General features: G+C 38.4%; 2 protein-coding genes, 1 non-coding gene and 1 pseudogene across 4 annotated transcripts in view; 3 read left to right on the top strand and 1 right to left on the bottom strand.

Moving 5' to 3' along the window:
- The window catches only part of LOC146695524 (ATP-binding cassette sub-family C member 2-like), a 31,878-nt gene extending 27,250 nt beyond the window's left edge, over positions 1 to 4,628 (top strand). Inside the window, exons 29-32 of the mRNA XM_085477746.1 lie at positions 970 to 1,128; positions 1,215 to 1,381; positions 1,598 to 1,792; positions 4,293 to 4,628. Coding sequence (XP_085333872.1) covers positions 970 to 1,128; positions 1,215 to 1,381; positions 1,598 to 1,792; positions 4,293 to 4,422 — 651 coding nt within the window. The 3' untranslated portion in view covers positions 4,423 to 4,628. The remainder of the gene's footprint in view (positions 1 to 969; positions 1,129 to 1,214; positions 1,382 to 1,597; positions 1,793 to 4,292) is intronic.
- Positions 4,629 to 5,467: 839 nt separating this feature from the next.
- On the bottom strand, positions 5,468 to 5,561 carry trnai-uau (transfer RNA isoleucine (anticodon UAU)). Its single transcript has 2 exons — positions 5,524 to 5,561; positions 5,468 to 5,503 (listed from the first exon to the last, which is right to left on the bottom strand). It is a non-coding gene; the product is annotated as a tRNA-Ile (tRNA).
- Positions 5,562 to 7,068: 1,507 nt separating this feature from the next.
- Positions 7,069 to 8,863, top strand: LOC146695522 (neuropeptides capa receptor-like; annotated as a pseudogene). The gene is made up of 3 exons (XR_014923594.1): positions 7,069 to 7,293; positions 7,374 to 7,551; positions 7,810 to 8,863. The product of XR_014923594.1 is annotated as a neuropeptides capa receptor-like (transcript).
- Positions 8,065 to 17,387, top strand: LOC146695521 (rho GTPase-activating protein 19-like). The gene is made up of 12 exons (XM_085477747.1): positions 8,065 to 8,129; positions 10,381 to 10,970; positions 11,285 to 11,532; positions 12,057 to 12,137; positions 12,626 to 12,835; positions 12,941 to 13,167; positions 13,311 to 13,397; positions 14,516 to 14,581; positions 14,955 to 15,143; positions 15,234 to 15,320; positions 15,492 to 15,578; positions 16,136 to 17,387. The coding sequence occupies exons 2-12, from the start codon at positions 10,918 to 10,920 to the stop codon at positions 16,139 to 16,141; spliced, it is 1,341 nt and encodes a 446-aa protein (XP_085333873.1). The 5' UTR covers positions 8,065 to 8,129; positions 10,381 to 10,917; the 3' UTR covers positions 16,142 to 17,387.
- The last annotated feature ends 4,651 nt before the right edge of the window (positions 17,388 to 22,038 follow it).

Here is a 22,038-nt window from a genome sequence, read left to right as displayed (position 1 = left end):
CTGCCCGAGCTGCATTCTGCTTGGTCTGTCGGTACCTATCAGCTGCCCCTTAAGTCCCACAGGCATCAACCACCCTGTGGCCACAGCTCATTGCAGCAGCTTCAGCATGCTGAACATGGTCCCTTCAGACTCAATGTCCTGAAGCTCTGCTGGAGGTGTGCGTTGAAGATCTCGCAGACTGGGGCCTCTTCTAGGCATTCCCAGCACACCCTAAGTATACATTTAGGTGCACCAGGCCTGTCCAGCATCCTTCTATGCCACCTGATCCAACTCAACATCAGATGGTGATCAGCTGACAGCTCAGCCCCTCTCTTTATCTGAGTGTCCAGAACATATGGCCACAGGTCTGGTGATACAATTACAAAATCAATCATCAACCTGTCGCCTAGAGAATCCTGCACAGAGAATCCTGGTGCTACATGCACATGTTAGAACATGGTGATTGTTATGGCCAAACTGTGGTTTGCACAGAAGTCCAACAACAAAACACCGCTCAGGTTCAGATCCAGGAGGCTGTTCCTCCCAGTCACGCCCCTCCAGGTCCCCCTGTTGTTCCCCACGTGTGCACTGAAGTCTCCCAATAGGACAACAGAGTCCCCAATGGATTAGAGTAAACTCAAACACTGACAACGTTGAAATATTGGTGTCAAAGTAAAACTGAGTAAAGACTGTCTGCATTGCAATAACATATTTCACTGAATTACTACAAATAGCAGTGATGACTATAAGCACTGTAAAATATCTGCTACCTCTGAAAAATGTTGCTTCTTTCTGTAACATTACTGAAATGTCTAAGATCTTTTACAAACTAAGTACAGACTGAGTATATTTGCTTATTATTGCATTATTTATTGCTATACTGTTAAATACAATTTATATCCAGAAAGAAAAATGTGTAGATTTTTTTTTTTTTTCAAATATGTGCCAGCTGTTATTTTGATCTTATGTGTTTTCTCTCACTGCATTCAGATCGGTATTGTTGGTCGCACAGGAGCTGGGAAATCAAGTCTTACCAACTGCCTGTTTAGAATTATTGAAGCTGCTGAAGGTCGCATCCTCATTGATGATGTAGATATCGCTACAATAGGCCTGCACGACCTGAGACACAGACTCACAATTATACCACAGGTATACACATCAATATAAACAATAACCTTGTCAAAGAGTTTGATATTTCTAAAAGTACACTGATATTTGTAATCCCATGTGCACAGGATCCCGTTTTGTTCTCGGGGTCACTGAGGATGAACCTGGATCCATTTGACAAGTTCAGCGATGAGGAGATTTGGAGAGTGCTGGAGCTCTCTCATCTAAAGAGCTATGTATCAGGGCTGCAGGAAGGATTACAGCATAAAGTGGCAGAGGGAGGAGAAAACCTCAGGTGGGTAATAAAATTAACAATACGGCCTCTGGGTATAAGTTATATATAAGTATAAGTTTTGTACAGTTCGTTATTCTAAACCTTATGTAATGTTCTGCAAAACTTACATAAACCCTAATTGTATTTGAACACATGAGTGTCATTTGTGGTTTACTTTTTTCTTTTGCGCTACAAAAACCCTCTTAAGATATCAATACTTTAATACAATCTTTCCAGTGTTGGGCAGAGGCAGCTGCTGTGTCTGGCCCGAGCTCTCCTGAGAAAGTCACGTATCCTAATTCTGGATGAAGCCACAGCAGCTGTTGACCTGGAGACAGACAACCTGATTCAGAACACCATCCGCAAAGAGTTCTCAGACTGCACAGTCCTTACCATCGCCCACCGCCTGCACAGTATCATGGACAGCTCTAGGTGAGTTATACCTTTTCCCTTAACATTTTTGGATGATGTGCCCTACCTTATTTTATTTCTGTCAGGGTCAAATTTCTTTCTTTTCCAACCCTTCCTTCTCATGCACATAATTTATGTGCATGACAAGGAATCAACCACAATTAATTTTGCTTTTTACACATTGTAATTTCTCAAAATTTGACTGAATCTATTTCCAGCAACAGAAAATGAGAAATATTGTGCACTAAATAAACCCGTTATGTAGTACCAATGACTGTATGAATGAGCTGATCAAACATACATAATATGCCAGAGTGGTATTTGACAAAATAATCTAAACTTAAGGTTCACTGACTCCTTTTTCTTGACTTGGACATTATCTTACCCAGAACTTGTATATTTTGCCTTAGAGGGGCCAGATGAAGAGTGATTCAGAGATCCTCTATGAGAGCTAACAGGGAACGTTCTGGCTGTTGTTTGTGCTTATGCAACAAATGATAGTTCAGAGTACCCAGCACCCTTCCCATCTGGTGACTACATCATGCTACTAAGATGCTTTAATGCTCATGTAGGCTGATCGGACGCCAAGTGATGTTCTGTTATTAGACTTCTGTGCAAATCACACGTTGTCCATAACGAACACCAGATTTGAACAAAGTATGTCCATAAGTGCACATGGAACCAGGAAACCCTAGGTCCCAAGTTGGTGATCAATTTCTTAAGCATATCATCAGATCTGCAGCTATATTCTGAACACCTGGGTGAAGAGAAGAGCTGCGCTGTCAGCTTACCTGGATCAAGTAAAGGAGCATAATGCTGGACAATCCTGACGTTGGAGGCTCCGGTCTGCAAGCTTTCCACTCCTGGCAGAGCTTTGACAGCACTCCGAGGGAGGCTTAAGACAATGAGTCTGAATGAACCATGTTCTGCACCTGCATTTTTGAGGCTCTTGCATGGAGCTGTGGTTTTAGGGGGGTTGATGCATGTTGTGGTGGTAATCCCCAAAGCAGATGGTAGAGACCAGAGGTGAAGAGAGTTGTCAAGCTTAAGAAGGAATCCTATTGGGCCTGGTTAGCTTGTGGGACTTCTGAGCTAACTGATAGATGCTGGCAGGTCAAGCAAAACATAGTTAGCTGAAGCAAAAACTCAAAAACCCTCAGAGAATTCAGGAGGGTAATGCCCTACTCATACGGTGTATAGTGTGAGTGTGATGCTGCTGAATTCAACTGAGGATATATTTGGATAGTAGAAAGAATACTTTGTCAACCTCTGTAACCCCTTACATGCAGTCTGAAGATGAGGGGGATGACTTGTTCATCACTAGGGATGAGGTCACTGAGGTAGTTAAACAATTCAGGATCGATAGACTGAATGAGTTCTTTAAGGCCCCAGATGTTGTAGCGCTGACTTGGTTTACACACCTCTCCAAGGTTACGTGGAGCTCTGGGGCAGTGCCTCTAGACTGGGAGAATCGGGTGGTGTTTCCCAACTTTAGGAAGGGGGACTAGTATGTGTACTCCAGCTAAAGGGAGGTCACAGTCCTCAGCCTCACCAGGAAGGTCTATGCCAGGGTACTGGGGGGCGACCGTGGCTCAAGGGATTGGGAAGCTCATCTGTAACCGGAAGGTTGCCGGTTCGATCCTCCTGCTCTCTCTGTCCTGGTCGTTGTGTCCTTGGGCAAGACACTTAAACCTACCCTACAGTCTGCCCCAGGGCAGCTGTGGCTACAACTGCAGCTTACCTCCATCAGTGTGTGAATGAATAGTGGAATTGTAAAGCGCTTTGGGTGCCTAGAAAAGCGCTATATAAATGCAATCCATTATCATTATTACTGGAAACGAGAGTTCATACTTCTCTTGGATCTTTGGATTCAGGATAAGCAATGTGGTTTTCGTCCTGTTTGGGGAACAGTGGACCAGATCTTTATTCTGTAGTCCTGTTAGTTTACAGCGAAGTGTGAAGTGGTGTGAATGTACCACTCCAAGTCTGTGGCCATAGGCCTCAGGCAGAAAAGAGTGTTTAGCCTGAGCCAGAATAAAAAGTATACGTTTCTCTGGGTGTTGTTCACAAGTGAAGTGAGAAACTGACAGATGGATTGGGGGTGATGCTGCAGTGATGTAGATGCTACTTAGGTCTGTAGTAGTAAAAAGAGAGCTGAGCTTTAAAGCAAACCTAGCGATTTAGCAGTCAGTCTATGTCCCCAACCTCACCTATTGTCATGAGTCTTAAGCTTTCTCTTAAGGGTGGCTGGGCTCTCTCTTTAAGATAGGATGAAAAGTGCAGTCATTGGAGAGGGGCTCCGAGTACTGCTGCTACTCCTCCACATCAAAAGGAGGGAGGCCCCAAAGTAGATCCAGCACATGCTGGAGAGATCATGTCTCTCAGCTGGCCTGGGAATGCTTTGGTGTTCCCCAGATAAGTTGGAGGAGGTGGCTGGGGAACACCAAAGCATTCCCTTATGCTAGACAGTATGGACATTACTCATTGGATTACTATTAAAGTCTGTGCTTCTACCCTACAGGGTAATGGTGCTTGATGCTGGAAAAATAGTGGAATTTGATTCGCCGAACAACATGCTTGAAAAAGAAGGTCATTTCTACGCCATGGCAAAGGATGCTGGGATAACACTAGAAAGCAGCACACATTTATAACTTTGTACTTGTTTTATATATGATTTAGCTCCAACAGTTTCAGGTTTCAGGTTCCATAAAATGTACTAATTGTGTTGTGAGATTGTTTTTTTTTTTTTTTTTAAATTAGGATAGCTGTTGGAAAAAAAAACACACAAAAAATGAAAGATACAAAACAAAAGTGTAATGTCTAGTGTAAGGTGTGATTACAGGAGGTTGAGGGTCACCTTTGTATATTTTATTTATATTTGTCTCTGTATTTATATGTGTGTGTGTGTGTGTGTGTGTATAACTGTAACTGTAACTTCGGTCGTTGCTGTGCTTTTTGGAAGTCGAATTTCCCAGAGGAACCCACCCGAGGGATTAATAAAGTTCTATCTTATCTTATCTTAAAAACTCGTCTGGGCTTCTTTTGCAGTTGTTGTAGCATATGTTGGGTAACACTCTATACAGTGGTGGGAAACTGATTTTCCCAAGGGACCAAATAAGAAACAGGCTCTGATGAGGAGGGCTGTTGTGAAGGGAGGCAGACTCAGTTTCTCATGTGCCTGCTTGGGGAATTAATTGGCCACCATTGCTCTATCCTGTATTGGTTGCAAACTCCATTCTACAATTTTTTAGATTTTTACTTTGAAATTCCTTTAATTTCATGCCAACATCAACTGTCATTCTGTTATGTTTTGCTTATTAACATAATAATAGTGCTATTTCCACATGCTGAGTGCATGAAGAGTGATGTTGGTGACAACCAGATAATATTTTCAATTTTTTCTATTACAGTGTAAGATCCAAAAGCAGATATGACCTACTGCTGTAATTAAGTGATATGAGACAATATATTGAGGAGAAGAGCAAAGAGAATGAAAAGAGTTGTTTGCACAAGACAACAAAGCAGGGGAATTGGAATACATGTGTCTCTAAAGTATGAAGAACTATACTTGATGTATATTTATTCATCCATTTATCTGCCTTTAGTTATTTTTTTGTTTTGTTGCACTTTATTCTAATTAATGGGGTTTTTTCAGCATGTAGAATAGGATAGCACTTAAAAAAAATGTGGAAAGACTGCTCCAGGTGAGGCTCGAACTCACAACCTCGGCATTGCTCTACAATGTACTGTCATATAAGTACCGCACGCTAACCGATTGCGCCACTGGAGCACATGAATCATTTTCCATATTGAATTAAAAACATACTTTTTGTACACTGATTGTTTTGTGGCTATTCTACATACACTATTTTTACATGAAGCAGCTGTTTTTAGCCACTGCTAAATTTCTACTAGTCAGTCTTGTGACCATCTGGGAGTGTGTTTGTGTGTGTGTGTCATAAGAGAGGGAGATGAAGGAAGCGAGAAAGAGGGTAAGTGAGCAAGACGCAGAGAGAAAGAATAAGACTCACTGAGGGAAGGAGAGACCAAAGACTTGTTTTTTTGCTTGTGAAGCCTGCTGCCAGTCTTCATCCTGCATCTTTTCCCTAGAAGGTGAGTCTGTACTACTCATCAAATAGCCTTTACCTTTAAATAGAGACTTTCAGTTGCATATTATAGCCTTAAAATAGTCATTAGTTTGGTTTTAAATTATATATTAGCTTATTGGTCATGTTACGGGTTGTAAAGAGCATGTATGTCAGCTTCATATTGAACTGAAAGACATGTTTGACATAATTACAGTATACTTTAAAGGTTTCTTATTGGTATATTTTTAGAATATTGACCTTTACAGCATATTTTCTCTGCAAGTACTTAGTTAAAGTGTTTTATCAGCATTACTGATTCAATTTATCCATTTATGAATGCCTTACAATATCCTAATGTTAAGCTTCTTTTTATCTCCAGTGTGTTTTACAAAGATTTTGTAGGTGACAGTAGATTTCAATATGAATTTTTTAAAAGGAAATTAAATTATTATTATTATTATTTTACAATTGAAAGGAAGCTATTAAGCTGGCTTATCCAATTATATGCACACAATCTCTCCCTGTCTTCTTATTATTTAGCAAACACACAAATTGGTTATTTAAGCTGAAGAAAAAAGAAAAATCTGATTTCTCCTGCTGTTTTAGCCACTCCACCACCCCCATCATCTGTGGCTTCAGGGGATTTATTTTTGCATCACTTCCCAATTTTATGTCTAACATTTTGCAGAGAGTGATGAGTGAGAAACTATACAAAACTATAATTGCATGGTTTGCTGCAATAACTCAATCATCAGCAATTGAAAATAGTTCTAAAACATAATTAAATGTAAAAAATTGTGTGTCCCAGCTGCAGATTTATTCCTTCCTTTCTTTAAGCAAAATCAGTAGACATTTTTAGAGAGACAAGTACAAAAATGCCTTTTATTTGTTTATTTGACATTATGGAAATAATAAATATTCCAGGATTTGTATTAAAAAAAAAGGCTTATTGAAAAAATGACATAACCTGAATACAAATAACCCTTTCTAATGACTGTTCAATGACTGTTGATCATCTGTACTCAGAGTTGATTAAGTTTAAAATTTTGTTTATAAATCAATGGAAAGTATAGCATGTATCCAGCAGCATAATAAATAAAATACGCAGAGAAAGAACAAGGTACTGAATACGTTTACTGTTGCCATCTCTATTTTTGTATCATGTAAAGAAGAGTTAATAAACGAATTTTCCTTCCCTTGTCTTTTTAAAAGAGGTCTCGAGTGCCGTGCCTTGTGTCAGTATGGATGATTTCTCTGGTCTCTGCTGTCCCCTTTGCACTGGTCTATGACCAGGCACGCGCTTGCATCCTGGACTACACAGCTACCACTCAAGAAGATGCCTTCCAAGTTTCTACCATGTGTGAGATGACAGAGCCAGATCCTGCGCATATCTACAAAGGCGCCTTACTTCTGAGAGCCGGGTTCTTCTTTCTGGTGAGACGAGTACCATTTAACAGGTTATGTTTTTGTGTCAACGTAAAACAAAGGGACCTAACAGGCCTCTCCAACAACAGGTCCCACTAGTGTCCATCCTTACTCTTTATATGCTCATCCTGCACTACCTGAGGAAGAATAGCCATCAAAGGACAAACATGGGTCTTATGCCACAGGATCCAGAAGGAAGGTGAACAATCAAGTGTCACCAGAATGGGAAACTGCTTGTAAATGAAAAGAGAGCTCTAAAACTAATGGGTGAGCGATAAAAAAAAGTTTAAAATCCTATTACTGCTTTGAAGGACACATACCAGGTCAATCTATAAAGCAGTGGCTTCAGTAATGGCAGAAGAGTACAGGACACTGCTCTTCTTTATCTAATCAATGAGACAATCATAAACAGCTTTGCTGTCCTGCAATTACTCCAGTTTATATGCAAATGAATTACATTAGTGTACTATTAAAAATCATTTCAGAATGTTGAATTATCAACACTCTCTCTGTTCTGCTTTTCAGGTGCAGCTGTGGTGGCTTTTTTGTTTGCAACTTTCCTGATATCGCCTCATCACTTATGCAGGTTTACGTGGTTGTGTGGTCCGACACGGTCCTTTCCATTTAAACAATCTTGAAATCGTATTTGTCCCTCCCACTGTGGTATATCAACGGTGCTTTGGACCCCCTGTTGTTCTGTATTTCCTCCCACACATTTCGCAGGGCATGCTGGAGAACCCTGGGTAAGCTCAGACCTCACTGCTACTGGACCTATGGGCTCACGTCTCAGTTGAGACAGAGGTCTGCAGAAGAAGCAAACGTGACAGCCAAAGAGAGGATTGATGGTAAATTCTGTGAAGAAAAATGTGAAAAGAAATTTCAATATAGTGGCTAAAAATCAGATAAGAGGAGTGGACGTTATGGGGATAAACATGAAAGCCTCTTTTCAGTATGAGCTGCACTGATTAGCGCTCTGAATTCTGTGCTATACTCTTTCATGCTATTGTATCACTGCCTCCTTTCATTTCTTTCTCTTGCTCAAGGTTTTCTGAGTCTTTTTGTAAATATGGTAAAATGATTGACTCTTTCTACAGTACGTGTGGAATTCACATTTTTAGAGTCCTTTTTTGTGTAGCTACAGAAGAAAATGATTTTACAGCAACTGGTGTAAAGCTCACGTTGTGGTGTGCAGTCTTACATTTGTATATAAATTTAGAACACAGCATTTGCAAATGATTACCAAAAAAAATATTTATGAGTCTGCTGTTATAAAGAAGTTTAAAATATATGTTGAATAAGATTAATATTGAAGTTTGTTACAGGTGTGACATATTCATTTTTCAACATGGAGAAGATTCATGCGCTTGTATGCATAGCTGATGCTGCACTTGACTTTAACTGTTTTTTTGTTTTTATTTTTAAGAAAAGGTAACTCCCTAAATGAGTCATACATGTGTTGCTTTCTGGCAGCGCTGATTACACATGATTATGTGTTTTCTTCTCAGAAAACTGCTTAAAACTGGCTTGACTATTCCTACATTTTTAAAATAAGTCAATTTGTCTGTAAATTTCACAACACGCAGGATATATATATATATATATATATATATATATATATATATATATATATATATATATATATATATATTTCAGACCTTTGAGACCCTTGTTGTATGTTTAATGCTTTATAAATATATGTTTTTTTTCAAATATGTTTATGTTTTATTCTTTGGAGCACACGAGTCAAGTTTGTGTTGCCAAGACAACCAAACACCAGGAGACCTGACTTGACTGAAACCTCACCGATCAGCATTCTATAAATATAGACTCACTGAAGTATAACCTGTGGATGTATTGTGTTCCTGGACAAAGCATGATGTTGATTTATATGACATTTTAGTGCACAAGGCTTCCGTTTAGTCATGATACACTTTTTTATTGGAAATTGGCTGCTTTTTCACTCATTTTCAGTTTAGCCCTTGTACCTGACCATTTTTAGAGGAATTTTTTCTTTGTTTGTTAAACCACTTAGCATAAAAACACACAATTACTTTTCAGTCTTTTATTCATTTTTGCATACACACTCTTATACACATGTATTAGAAGAACAAAATGCCACAGATAATGGGCAAAAAATCAGAGAAAGGGTAAGGTATAGAAATTAGTTTTCAGTAGTCTTTTTAATTAAGCTAAATTAATAGGATGAAGGAGGCTGTTCCAGAGTTTAGGTGCCAAAACCTCAACGTCTGGTGTTAAAATAACTGGATACCCTGATCAGATGATTGGAGAGACCGGCTGAAGTTATAAGGTCTCATTGGCTCTACTATATACGCAGGAGCCTGTACACCTAAGGGTTTCAATAATAATAAATTTACTGATCAAATAGTTAAGAAGTGTCCAAAACTATGCTCTAATAGGATTTTTTTTTTAAAGTTTCTATTTATGCTTTTACAAAATTTGCAAAACGATGTCCAAATAAATACAGTGTACTTGTCCTTCAATGCCAAACCTGTAACCTACATATTTTGAGTTGGTGTATGTATTTTAGATGTATCAAAATTTTATACTATTTTTCAGATTTAGTAACTGTATAGTCTTTGATCCACGTTAACCTTACAAACATCTGGTAACTCTAACAACAGATGCATAGAAACATAACATCAAATCGCCTCTGTCAGTGCAGTGGCTGTGGCTACAGTGTAGCTTGCCATCACCAGTGTGTGAATGTGTGTGTGAATGGGTGGATGACTGGATGTGTAAAGCGCTTTGGGGTCCTTAGGGACTAGTAAAAAAGTGCTATACAAATACAGGCCATTTACCATTTACCAAATGAACATCAGAAGGGGGAAAGCCACATATACCCAGATGATTAAGGGGCACTTCTTTACAGCTCAAGGCACACTTGCAAAAGGCATTAGGTGCATCACAGACTAAAACACTAAACGTGAACACTTCCCCAGCAACCCATCTCTGTCTGAGGATCTTGATTCCATAGCACTCTAACCCTGACAATAATCCTGGATAGGCACTGACAGATTGTGAACATAAACTGTCAGAGGTGTTGACTGACATCCTGAATACTTCTCTCTCTCACAGGCATCAGTACAGACCTGGCTTAAGACTGCCACTATTATTCAAAAAGTTGACAGTGACAGCCCTGAATAACTACTGACCTCGCACTGACTGTCATGAAGTGTCCCACGTAAAGAACTCCACTGATGTCACTGTGGACCTCTACCAGTATGATGCCATCTCATCACTGGTTCATACAGCCCTGAAACACCTGGAAAATAAGGAGTTTTATTTATATGTGCTTTTACTGGATTTCACTGCCTTTGACACAACCCACAGACTGCAGTGCAAAAACTCTCAACACTAGGTGTGAGTTCCTCCCTCTGCAAACAGGTTCTGGATTTATTAGCCAACAGGACACAATTCAAAAATGTATATTTTCAGGAACAGAAAATGATAACTGTTTCCTAATCATGATGTTGCAGTCTATTGTATCATAGCTTGCTGTTTTGTTTTGTTTTTTTTGGAGAAAAAAAAAACGCAACGGACGTGACGTGTCTATATCTCGGCCAATCACAAGTCAATGGGCGGGACTAAATATGAACCAGCGGAGGATTCAAAATGAAGATGGCGGCTGAAAATGGTTCCCCAAACAATCACAAACTCGAAAGAAAGTAAGGACTTTTTGATTAATTTGACAAAGATGAACACGTTACAGTGCTGCTGAGTAAACTATGCCTCCATCAGAGGATTAGTACTAACAAAACAAAACTCTGTTTTTACTACTTTGCACTGGGACTTGTGTTTTTTCCCTGTTAGCAATAGCCAGTGGAGCTAAGTTAACCTAGCAACAGTTTATACTAACATAAGCTAATGTTAATTCGATAATTCACGCAGTCTTACTTTTAAGGCTTTATTCTCGGGCCAGCTCGAAGTTTTATCATTTCAAGTGGACATTAATCTATGGCGTATGTGTTTCCTTTAACAGGGAGACAAAATGCAATGTGTTTATCAGTCAGGAAAAGCCGAACCAGCCTGTCATCTTTAACCCGGACTTCTTCGTGGAGCGGCTGAGACATGAACATCCGCAGGCTTTCACGGAGCTGGTACTTAGCAACATCACTCGAATGATAGATCTGCCTGGGGACGAGTTTGCCCAGCTTACTGGAGACTCGGAGCCTAGAGTCCCCTCATCCAGCGGCTTTCTACGCTCCTTTAACTTCCTGAAACGGAAAGGTTAGGCCATAAGAGTCTTCGTTATGCACACATGTTAACCGCCTTTGAAACGGTATTTTGAATAAATATGATTTATGTAATGCTTATATTCTTTTGTTATTGATTTCCTGAGGGAGAAAGCAGAGTTGTGTGGAGTTTCTCAGTCATGTAATTTTATTTCTAAGGCTGAAATAATTTAGTAGTTAAGCAATCAGTACATAATTTACCATAAGCAAATATGATAAGATTGCTTGTTCCTGCTTATGGGGAGTTTAGGGGGGCATGAAAAAGAAGGCAGCATCTAACCCTCACAAATGAAAAGCAAGAGTAATCCAGTGTTTATTTTGGTTAAGCAAATCATCTCTCATCTAATTATTCATCAGGTGATGAACAATAAGGACTGAAGACTAAAGCGCTTTAGATTTTCATCAAGTCATCTTGTAGTTATAATTTGCCTCTCACATCTTTCTATTTTGACTAGAATAGGTCCATTTGTACACAAAAAGCCTACAATCAGCCTTGATGTGTCATTTGATTTCTTGCAGACAAAGGAGTCGTTTTTGGTGCACCATTAACTGAAGAAGGAATCGCACAGATCTATCAGCTCATCGAGTACCTGAATAAAAGTGAGTATTGATTCACCTGCTCATATAACGTGACATTAAATGAACCGTATCATCCAGAGTGTTTTGTGATATTGCCCCTTTGCCTATGTCACCTCCAGAGGCAAAGAAATTCTTAACAATATTATTTTTTGAAACACGATTAAAATAACTGGATTATACTAAATCGTATATGTCAAGCATCACACTTTTTACTTGCTCTGTAACTTAGTTTAAGCATTGAATTGCCATGAGGTCATGGTTTATTTCTAGAAAGCAATGATGTCATTCACTGAAAGTGGACACTGGATGAAAATGTTTGAATCAATAATTTATCTGAAAGCACTTTGCTCTTGCTGACTCCCTCCTTCCATTTACTTCTCTCCATCACTCACCTTACTGCTGTGTCTTTGGCTCTCTGTGTCTCCTTCACTGTGTGTCTGCCTACCTAAACACCCTCCACCCTCCCCCTTTCTGGCTGTCTCTCTCCATCTTTCTCTCCCACCCCTCAGACCTTCATGTGGAGGGGCTGTTTCGTGTGCCAGGCCACAGCTTAAGGCAGGCAGCCCTGAGGGAGATGCTGAACACTGGGGCAGAGATAGATCTAGAGACAGGCGATTTCCACCCCAATGATGCCGCAACATTGCTCAAGGCCTACTTGGGAGAGCTTCCAGAGCCTCTGTTGACACACAGACACTATCATGCTCATCTGAAGATTGGAGGTGCTGGTTGGCTCGTGCACAGATCTTTGTCATTCAGATTAATGCACGGTCAGGAAAAATATTGCTTACCTGTGCTTTGTAATATTTTTCGTCACTTGTTTTTAGAGTTGACTCGCTTTGATGATCAAGGGGATAAGACAAATGTGCCAGATAAGGAACGCCAGATCGAGGCGTTTCAGCTCCTGTTTATGCTTCTCCCATCTGCCAACCGGAGCTTGTTGAAGCTGCTGTTTGATTTACTGCACAGCACAGCTCGCAATCAGCACTCCAACAAGATGTCTGCTATCAATTTAGCCAAGATGTTTGCTCCACACATCATCTGGCCCAAAAATGTAAAGACCTTAGGTTCATTTTGTTCTGTCTTCCGAAACACTGTTTGCAGTCAAATGAACCATGACAAATAATAATAATAATAATAATACTAGCTTTTTGTGTTTCTTTGTGACCTCTCCTTCTTCTTCTTTTAATTTTGCAGGTAATGGCAAGTGATCTTCAGGGAGACATAGAAAAACTCAATAATGGCATAGCATTCCTTATTAGACACTCACAAAAACTGTTCAAGGTAAGCTCCCCAGGCATTGATCACTTATTGCATCAGTGTTGTTTAACTTATGAAAAAATAAACAAAATGCTTTTTTTTTTTTTTTGCTTTTTTTTGACAATAGAAAAATCAAAATGTAACATTTCCTTTTAAAACAAAACCCAGGCAGGTCTTATCAATTAAACGTTATTAGGTGTCATATAAACAGGCACCTAGATGGTATCTCACAACCATATGCCATGTATTATAACAATATGTCTTCTCTTTACTTAATGAAAGTTTCATAATAAGGGCCTTTGTCGCCAGGGTTACAAGTACAAACAAACGTGATAGAGAGCAAGAACACAGAAATTATATATATATATAAAAGGAAAATTATAATCATTTAAATGTCCTGCAATCAGCCGCCATAAGGCTCTTTACCTGCACACATTGTATTTGACAAATTCCTGTCAATATAAAGTTTTGAGTTCAAGCAGGTTTAGAGGAAGAAAGAAGTAGGCGGCTGATGGCGCCCTTTTAACTCAGTGTCTGAAGTGTAGGATTTTAAAGGTATTTGGACAGAGAATCATCATCAAACTTAATATTTCTGAAATTTCCAGGCCATCTTAAATCTCACCTGCTGCGATGTGTCTCAGATTGGAATTAAGATCAGGTTTTTTAATTAGTCTATTGAGAATATTTCATTTATGGGTATTTTTTTTTTATTACAGCTGGGACTTTTTTGGTCTTTAACTAATATGTTCACCTATAGCGTACATACTTGACTAACATTAAGTTTTTTCCCCATCAAACAAATGGTTTTCCTGTGTTTTTCCATGTTACTGATGCATTTGTTGCTTTCTAGTTTTGTGTGCAGATTTTTTTTCCCCTTTGGATTTGCCCAAGTTTTGATTTTATATGCTGTTAATTATTTTATGTCTAACAAATACTTTATTCAATACTAATTTGATTAAACTACTGAAATGAAACCACAGGCCACTTTAATCAGATCCCTTTATGTAGTATGAATTATTTATTTCAGTTTCAAAGTAGAACATAGTTAGCCTTAACGCACTGTGCTTTATGTCTGAATAACTTCCACATTAGTATATTTAGTTGTTTCCAGAGGCTTTAATGTTCGTCTGTTTTCATTGAAGGCGCCTGCGTATATCAAAGAATATGCCCGCTTGTACTTCACAGGATCAAAAGCTCTTCAGTCAAATGTAAGTATTTTTGTTTTCTATTTCTAACAGAGTTTGTCTTAGTAGGGAAAAAAGGGAGCGTTAGTACTGCATTGCACTTAGCAAATTACCAAATCCAGTCACTTCAGTGTTTGGTTCATTTTAGACACTTGGATGTCTAACTCCAGAACCTGGAAAGGCTGGTGTCTTCAAGGCGTTTAATAGAATAATTTTCAAACGAGCCGGAAATAAAACTTAAATACTGGTTCAGTAGTCAGATTTTAAAGCTGTTTGTAAACTCTCACTTAGAGCAACAAGTAAATCTTTGCAGTTATCTCTCAAAAACTGTTTGATTGGTTTTGTTCTATGAAAACAGATTTTTGAATGTTATTTGGTTTGTTTTGACATTTTTTAGGATGACTTGACTCTCTGTTCTGGGGCCAAAGAGGGCCCTATGACTGCAGTGACAGTGGCCTCCCCTTCTCCCTCCATAACAACAGTCACATCTGATACTCAGAATTACACTGAATCAGCCCTCAGAGAGCTTTACCAGCAAGTCAGCAGCATGCCAGAGTCTGCCAAAAAGAAAAAACTCATCAGACAGGTACTCAGTGTGATGCTGCTGTGATAAGAAAGACATGCATACAAGGTGCTTGGAGAACCAACACGTAAGGTGGTGTATTTTTCTGTGTAGATCGAGAAACAGACACCCTCAGCAGAGTCTCGGGCACCATTCAGCAGGAGGCACTGGCGTTCACGCTCTTGGGGTGGAATAATAAAGGTTTGTTGATAGTATTTGTGTGTCTGCATTACCCATCATGTGATTTCTTGCCAACCTCTTATAGACACAAAGCTTTTCATATATATTTGCCTGTGATCCTATTAATCAGTGTTTTGATTATTCCAAAATCTGTTGATCTTGTGTAATAGTTTTTTCTTATTTTTCTAACAGAAGAAAGTGTTTGGAAGCCAAATGTTAGCTGAGAAAGAAAATGGCAGACCACAGACTCATCTACCCAGCTGCTCTGCTGATGGACAGGTAAAAGAAGGAACCAGCTGTGCACAAACAAACACAAGTATATTTTAAAATAAGTCTGAGAAGGAGAACCTGCACCTTATTTAACATAAGTTTTGCTGCTGTAAAATATTAGCTAACTGGTGCTGCAGAGTGAAAAAAGTCTTTAGCACTTTTTTTCTTCTGCCTCCAACTGAGTGACTGCTGCTTTGGATACTAGTGATCAGACAGGAAATAAACTCGGTGCAGGTGATAATCTTTAAAAAACTGCCCCTAATAAACCCCTCATTGTAGTGATTACAATGTAGAGGGAAACAGCTAAGAAGTAATTCTTTTATTTTAACCATGACCAACTAAAATGTCACACTGAAATTATTGGGCACAGTTTGCTTTTAAAACTGTCATCGGCTACAGCTGGAGAGCAGTTTTCCTCATTACTGTGTTGAACTTTTCTGGCATTTCAGCCATCAGTCTGCGGTTCACCACAGGCGGTGCTTAGATTGTTAATGATGCCTGTGCTCAGCTGAAAGGACTGAACATTACCTAATCGTCTCTCTCTTTCTCCCTCTTTCCTCCACCAGGATTAATCGTGTGTGAAAGGATGTGCGCCTCTCAACTTGGGAACCATCAGTCTGACTTTTGTGTAAAAGTAATTAAATGATCATCTCGAGTTCTCTGTAAACGGAAGGTGTATTATAAGGTTTTCTTTACAAACCATGTTTAGATTATCTTTTTTTGTCTCCATTTTTTGTCACAAAGTTTTAGACTTTGAGTTAAAGAATCTCGACCTTTTTTATCGAGCTCTCTCTTTTTTTCTCAGTTCAGCAGAAGTAATTGGAGTGAGAGCGCTGATATGTTCTTTTTTTTCTCACTTCACCTCTTTTCAAGAGTTTCGTCTTACTTTCTTGTTCAGTGATGATGCTCCTTATTATGCAGTGTAATTGCATTGGTGAAATTTGCATCCTTAGCTTTGTGATTGAGTGAAACCTGTCGGATTTTAATTTGAAAAGCATTAATGTATTTATTTTTCACTGGACTTCTGGATGATTTCCATCAGGATCTCATTAGTATAGGGCATTGGATGGAAAATGTGATATACAGAGTTTCTATTTAAATGTTAAAATTGCTTGTAAGTTGTAGGATAATTAGATTTGGTCACTGAAAACCAAAGTTATTTAAATCCAAAGTGTGCCTTAAAATGAACATATCTGAAAGTTTTACGAAGATTATCCTTCCCCAGTAGCTTATTTTATGTGTCGATAAAATAAGAAGGATGCTTAGTGAAAGGTCAATGGAGCTTGTGTACTTTATGTCAATATTTGTTTGTTTCACTTTAGCACAAATCCTTTCTTGACACTATGATCCCGTAAGCTACTGCTTCTTTAAACTGTACCTTGGTTTTCTGTGGTTGGTCTTAGATCTTACATCCGGTTTGAATTCTTATGCAGCACCATATATGGTTTTATAGCTTTATATTATTTTTTTGTTTGTTTTTTACCTTTGACGATACTGCAAGATTTTTTTTTTAAATTCGTTTTTATTGTCCATATTATATTTATCGTTATTCAGTTTTAGTTTAAGTGAGTGGTTGAATGCAGATGAAGATGGATCGTTTACTTGCCCTCTGCTGTAACTGGTAATCCAGGTGTTTTTCTGGGAGAGTTTTGGCTACAACCACTTTTAACCCCACTTTCTTGCCTTACTCCATGAGTGAAACTCACTTTTCACTGCTGTTACAATTTAACTATAATGTGACCATGTAAACTGGTGAATCTGGTGCTACTGTGAAGCTATGCAACTCAATGTAATTAAAAGACATCAAGCTGCACTCCATAGTTGGCTCTTTTTTCTTTTCTTTTTTTTGAAAAGGCCAAACTTGAGTCACTGAGCATACAGACATAATTGTGACCATGCTTTCGAATGATTATTATTCTATTAATCATCACAATTTAAGTACTTCTGCCTGAACCTCTGCATTGCTTTTACGTATTCATTTTTATTTTTTTCCTGCCACGAGGTGGCGCCCTTTAGTTGTAAATAATCAGTGAAGTACAGACTCATGGGTAGAGGTTATCCACTTTTGAGTCACTAGTGTATAAAGGTTGCTGCAGCTGTCTCTGTAGTGTAAGCTCTCAGGATTTATTAAAATAAAATGACATGCCCACCATATACTCATATATAAGTAGCTACTTGAAAGGTTTCCCTGTACTTGAAACTCGTGCTTCTCTAACAGGACATATCAAAACATCCTACGTCCTGAAAGTTGTCAATAAAGTACATATGAGTTGTTTTAATTGTACCAAATAACCTGAAAACCTGCATTAAAAAGTTTAGGCCAGTAATCAATAATGAATTTAAATAGAAGAAGACAACTTGCGAATGCAGTTATGGGGTGAAAGTTTGAGTAGCAAGAAAATGTTTTTTCCATAACAGCGTGAATGCCTGTTTGTCATTGTGGTGTCAATGTATGGTTGGTATTGTAAGTATATGCCTTAAACATGTATGGGAATGTTCCCCAAATCATTCATTCATATATATATATATATATAACAGACAATGTCCCCAAAAGGAAGTGTATTGTTTTACAGCTAAAACTCCACAGGGGTTTTATTTAGCAATGAGCTTGATGACTGTAAAATGACTCACTGGTACTGTAATCAACTTCACATTGTATCAAAATATATATGTTTGTGGGTTTGTGAGTGGATGTGATTTTGCTTTGAATGTATGCATTAAAATGCCTTTTAGAGGGGGCTAATTCTGTCCATATTCTAAACTCACTAACCGATCATTTGCGTTAAAAGGAAAACACAATTAAAAGATATATGGTTTTTTTATGCCTTTCCGAGGCACAGCTGTGTTAGAGAGAAATACAAATGACTGGTCGGAAGCACACTGTGGAATTTTGGGTTTCTTTGTATTTTCTTTTCAAGCATATGTTGGTTTCTTTTTAGTTAACTACATAAGTAGTTTTGGGTGAAAGATGTATGAAAATAGCATAAACATGCATAAATGTGGGAACCCCTGTTTAAGGTTTCTATAAATGTAAATTATTAAAGTGAGTGAACGATGAACTAATCACAAAAGCCTGTCTGCTAAGATGAAGATATTGTGGTATTGTTTTACACAATTATAGAAAAAAAAGAGTTGGGCAACGCAAAATTATTATTCCATCCAAAAGGATTGAACTGTCAGACCAGATGTTGTTCACAGGCATTGAAAAGAAGGTGGTGCAGTTTCCAAAACACTCCTCAATCTTCCTCCTAGTCCCACTAAGCATAAGCTCTTTTAAACACACCTAAAATGCTGAAGAAGAGAAGATGCAAAAATACCTGTTTGCTTTTTGTTGTTGTTGTTGTTGTTGTTTTTAAATCTGTAATGTCAAGAAATGGCAATTAACAGAAATAATGAAGGCAAGCTGAGATGTAAAAGACAAAACTTTGTATGAGAGCTATGCAGGATTGAACACATCACTGTTTTGTGTTTGGGCTGGAGCCAGTGTCACCAGAGTGGATTCTGTTAATTAGCAGCAAATTCTAGCATAGTGTCTGTTAAGGAAAAAAACAAAGCTGAAGCTGCAAAGAAGAGGATTTATTCAGCAACAGGATAATGATCCTAAACACACCTCGAAATCCACTCTAACCAAGACTCTAACTCTTGGAACTCTTGGCTTGGCTCCATGAAGCATTTGCAAGTTGTCAAAGAGGATATTGACCACACATGATACCAAGCTTTTTGACCTCTGGCTTTTAAAACTGCAAAGATGGGAATAAAACATGTTTATCTTGCTTAAATGAATCAATTATTTACATTTTTCTTTATCCTTTTATACCTTTTGGACTTCCTTTCCTTGGTTTGCTCTTCACAGTAACACAGAATTTAATCATGGGTGCCTAAGCATATGTAATGCTTCCACATTAATTGGTTTTCCTCATTGTAGTCAGTTCTTGGTAACATCTTCTGTTTTGCAAACTCTCCTCTGCCAGACTATTGTAAATGCTGCTATGTCGTCCTATGCCTTTGTAAACAGCAGAATTATTCCTTTTGCATATTTGTGTGCATTCCTCTCAAAGCTCTGTGAGAGCGGAGGGATGTTACCACCACCCCCTATTACCACTAAACACCACTGTCTCCTCTTTAATTAACCATTCATTGAAGGAAGCTCTATACTGCACTGACATTTTTACTGGGACAGATGGAGCTTTTACTGATTTGTTTCGAGTAAGTGCGAACACCTGCATGTGCACATTCATATGTGCATGTTCCGAACTGGACAAGCATCAAAGCAGACAGATGCACACAAACTCAAATATATCTTATTGCATCATCTGTGACTCTTTATTGTCTTTGTTATGTCTGTGTGATTTACTGATATTAATGTTAGGAGGGATCTGCTCATCCCAGCAAATCTCTCTGTAAAGTTAAAGCACTCAAGCTGAGCAGAGCCACGGCTGAGGTGTCTGATACGCACTATAGTAAAGATTTCAGTATTTTTATATTTTGAAAAGTGTGAAGTGTTAATAATGCATAGCAATGATAGTTCTTGACTAATCCTTAAAAAAAAAAAAACAAGTTGCAAAACCAGAAACGTGAATACAGACACCAACTCAATCACTTCTTGAGGCAATCTTGGTGCTTAAAGGCATCTTGTCTTTGTCTTCATTTATTTGAAGTAAAGCACTGCCCATCTCTTGGGAGAACAGCTGACATGCGGTAATAGTGGCCTAAGTATTAATTAATGGTGCTTAATGGTTTATGAAGAGTCTTTAATTAAGTAGATGATCAGTATGCAAAATCAGAGACATGCACAGTGAGGAAGTCTGATCCATGGGAGTTATTCCTTTTCTTTCTTCATAAAGTTTCACATTTCATTTTAAGTTGTCACCTTTATTCTTAATGCTTTTTTGTAATATAAATGAACCCAGCAATTATGGCCTGAAGTCATTAAGATCAGAGCTCCATTTTCTATCAAAATCTAGAATAGTGATTTGCAATTCCATGAAGTCGAAATGCATTTGGAGAGTTTCCTGAGAGCTACAATTACACTGTCAACTTCAGTCAGTCTCTGATAAATGTACACACAGTTTTAACTAAGTAAAAAAAGATTTATTATTAATTCCTGCAAAGGAAATGATTTCCTACATACAGTGGTGTGAAAAAATGTTTGACCTCTTCTTGATTTTCTAGTTTTTTGGATATTTGTCAGACTTACATGTTTCAGATCATCAAACAAATTTTAATATTAGATAAAGATAACCTGAGGAAATGCAAAATGTAGCTTTTAAATGATTTTATTGATTAGGGGAGAAAGGTTATCCAAACCTACTTGGTCCTGTGTGAAAAAGTAATTACATATATAGTTAAATCGGGAATTAAATGTGATTTCATTGATGATTTTAGTGTTTAGTGTCACTAAACACACTCAGGCCTGATTATTGGCAGATGTGCTGAATCAAGGAATCACTTAAATAATACACCACCATTCTTAAGACTTTGGGGCTGCAGTGAACCACAGTGAGAACCATTATACACAAATGGAGAAAATTTGGAACAGGGGTAAAACTTCCTAGGAGTGACCAGCCTACCAAATTACTCCAAGAGTACATGGATGACTCATCCAGGAGGTTGGAAAAGAACCCAGAACAGCCTTAAAGAACGGCAGGGTTCACATGTCTCAGTTAAGGTCAGAGTTCATGATTCAACAATAAGAAAGAGACTGGGCAAAAATGGCATCCATAGGAGAGTTCAAGGAGAAAACCACTGGTGACCAAAAAAAGGCTTGTCTCACATTTTCCAAAAAAGTGTGATGATCTGGGGCTGTTTTGCTACCTCAGGACCTGGAAGACTTGCTGTAGTAAATGGAACCATGATTTCTGCTTTCTACCAAAACAACCTGAAGGAGAATGTTCAGCCATCTGTTTCTGACCTTAAGCAGAAGCGCATTTGGGTTTTGCAGCAGGGCAATGATCCAAAACACATCACCAAGTCCACCTCTGAATGGGTTAAGAAAAACAAAATGAAGACTTTGGATTGGCCAAGTCAAAGTCCTGACCTGAATCCGATTGAAATGCCGTGGCGCAACCTTAAAATGTTTTTGATGATCTGAAACATCTACGTGCAATAAACATGCAAAAAACTAGGACATCGGGAAGGGGGCAAACACTTTCTCACACACACTGTATGCCACATATCGGGTTTTTTTAACGTATTTTTTTCTATTTTAAATACATATATATTTTTTTAGCTTTGAGTCCAGTGTATGATCCTGGCATTGGGAGACAGATTGTGTGCCAGTTGCTCTGACAAATTTAAAAAACAGAGCAGGTAAGATTGGGATTCTAGTGGTTTGCCTTTGCATTTGCATATATTAGATTATATTCTTTGTTCCCGTGGCTATGCTGTGCTTAAAGTATAGTGTTTGATTTACTTTTTATGGCGGTGGTCTGCCTCCCCTGCAGATTCATGATCTGTGGAGGCAGACTGA

This window comes from Copadichromis virginalis, linkage group LG13 (genome assembly GCF_057382275.1).
Source record: "Copadichromis virginalis isolate Kocher_CV1m ecotype Utaka linkage group LG13, C_Virginalis_male_GT1.1, whole genome shotgun sequence".
NCBI classification, from domain to species: domain Eukaryota; kingdom Metazoa; phylum Chordata; class Actinopteri; order Cichliformes; family Cichlidae; genus Copadichromis; species Copadichromis virginalis.
The sequence above is the reverse complement of the archived record's forward strand: the minus strand, read 5'-3'. Positions and strand labels throughout refer to the sequence as shown.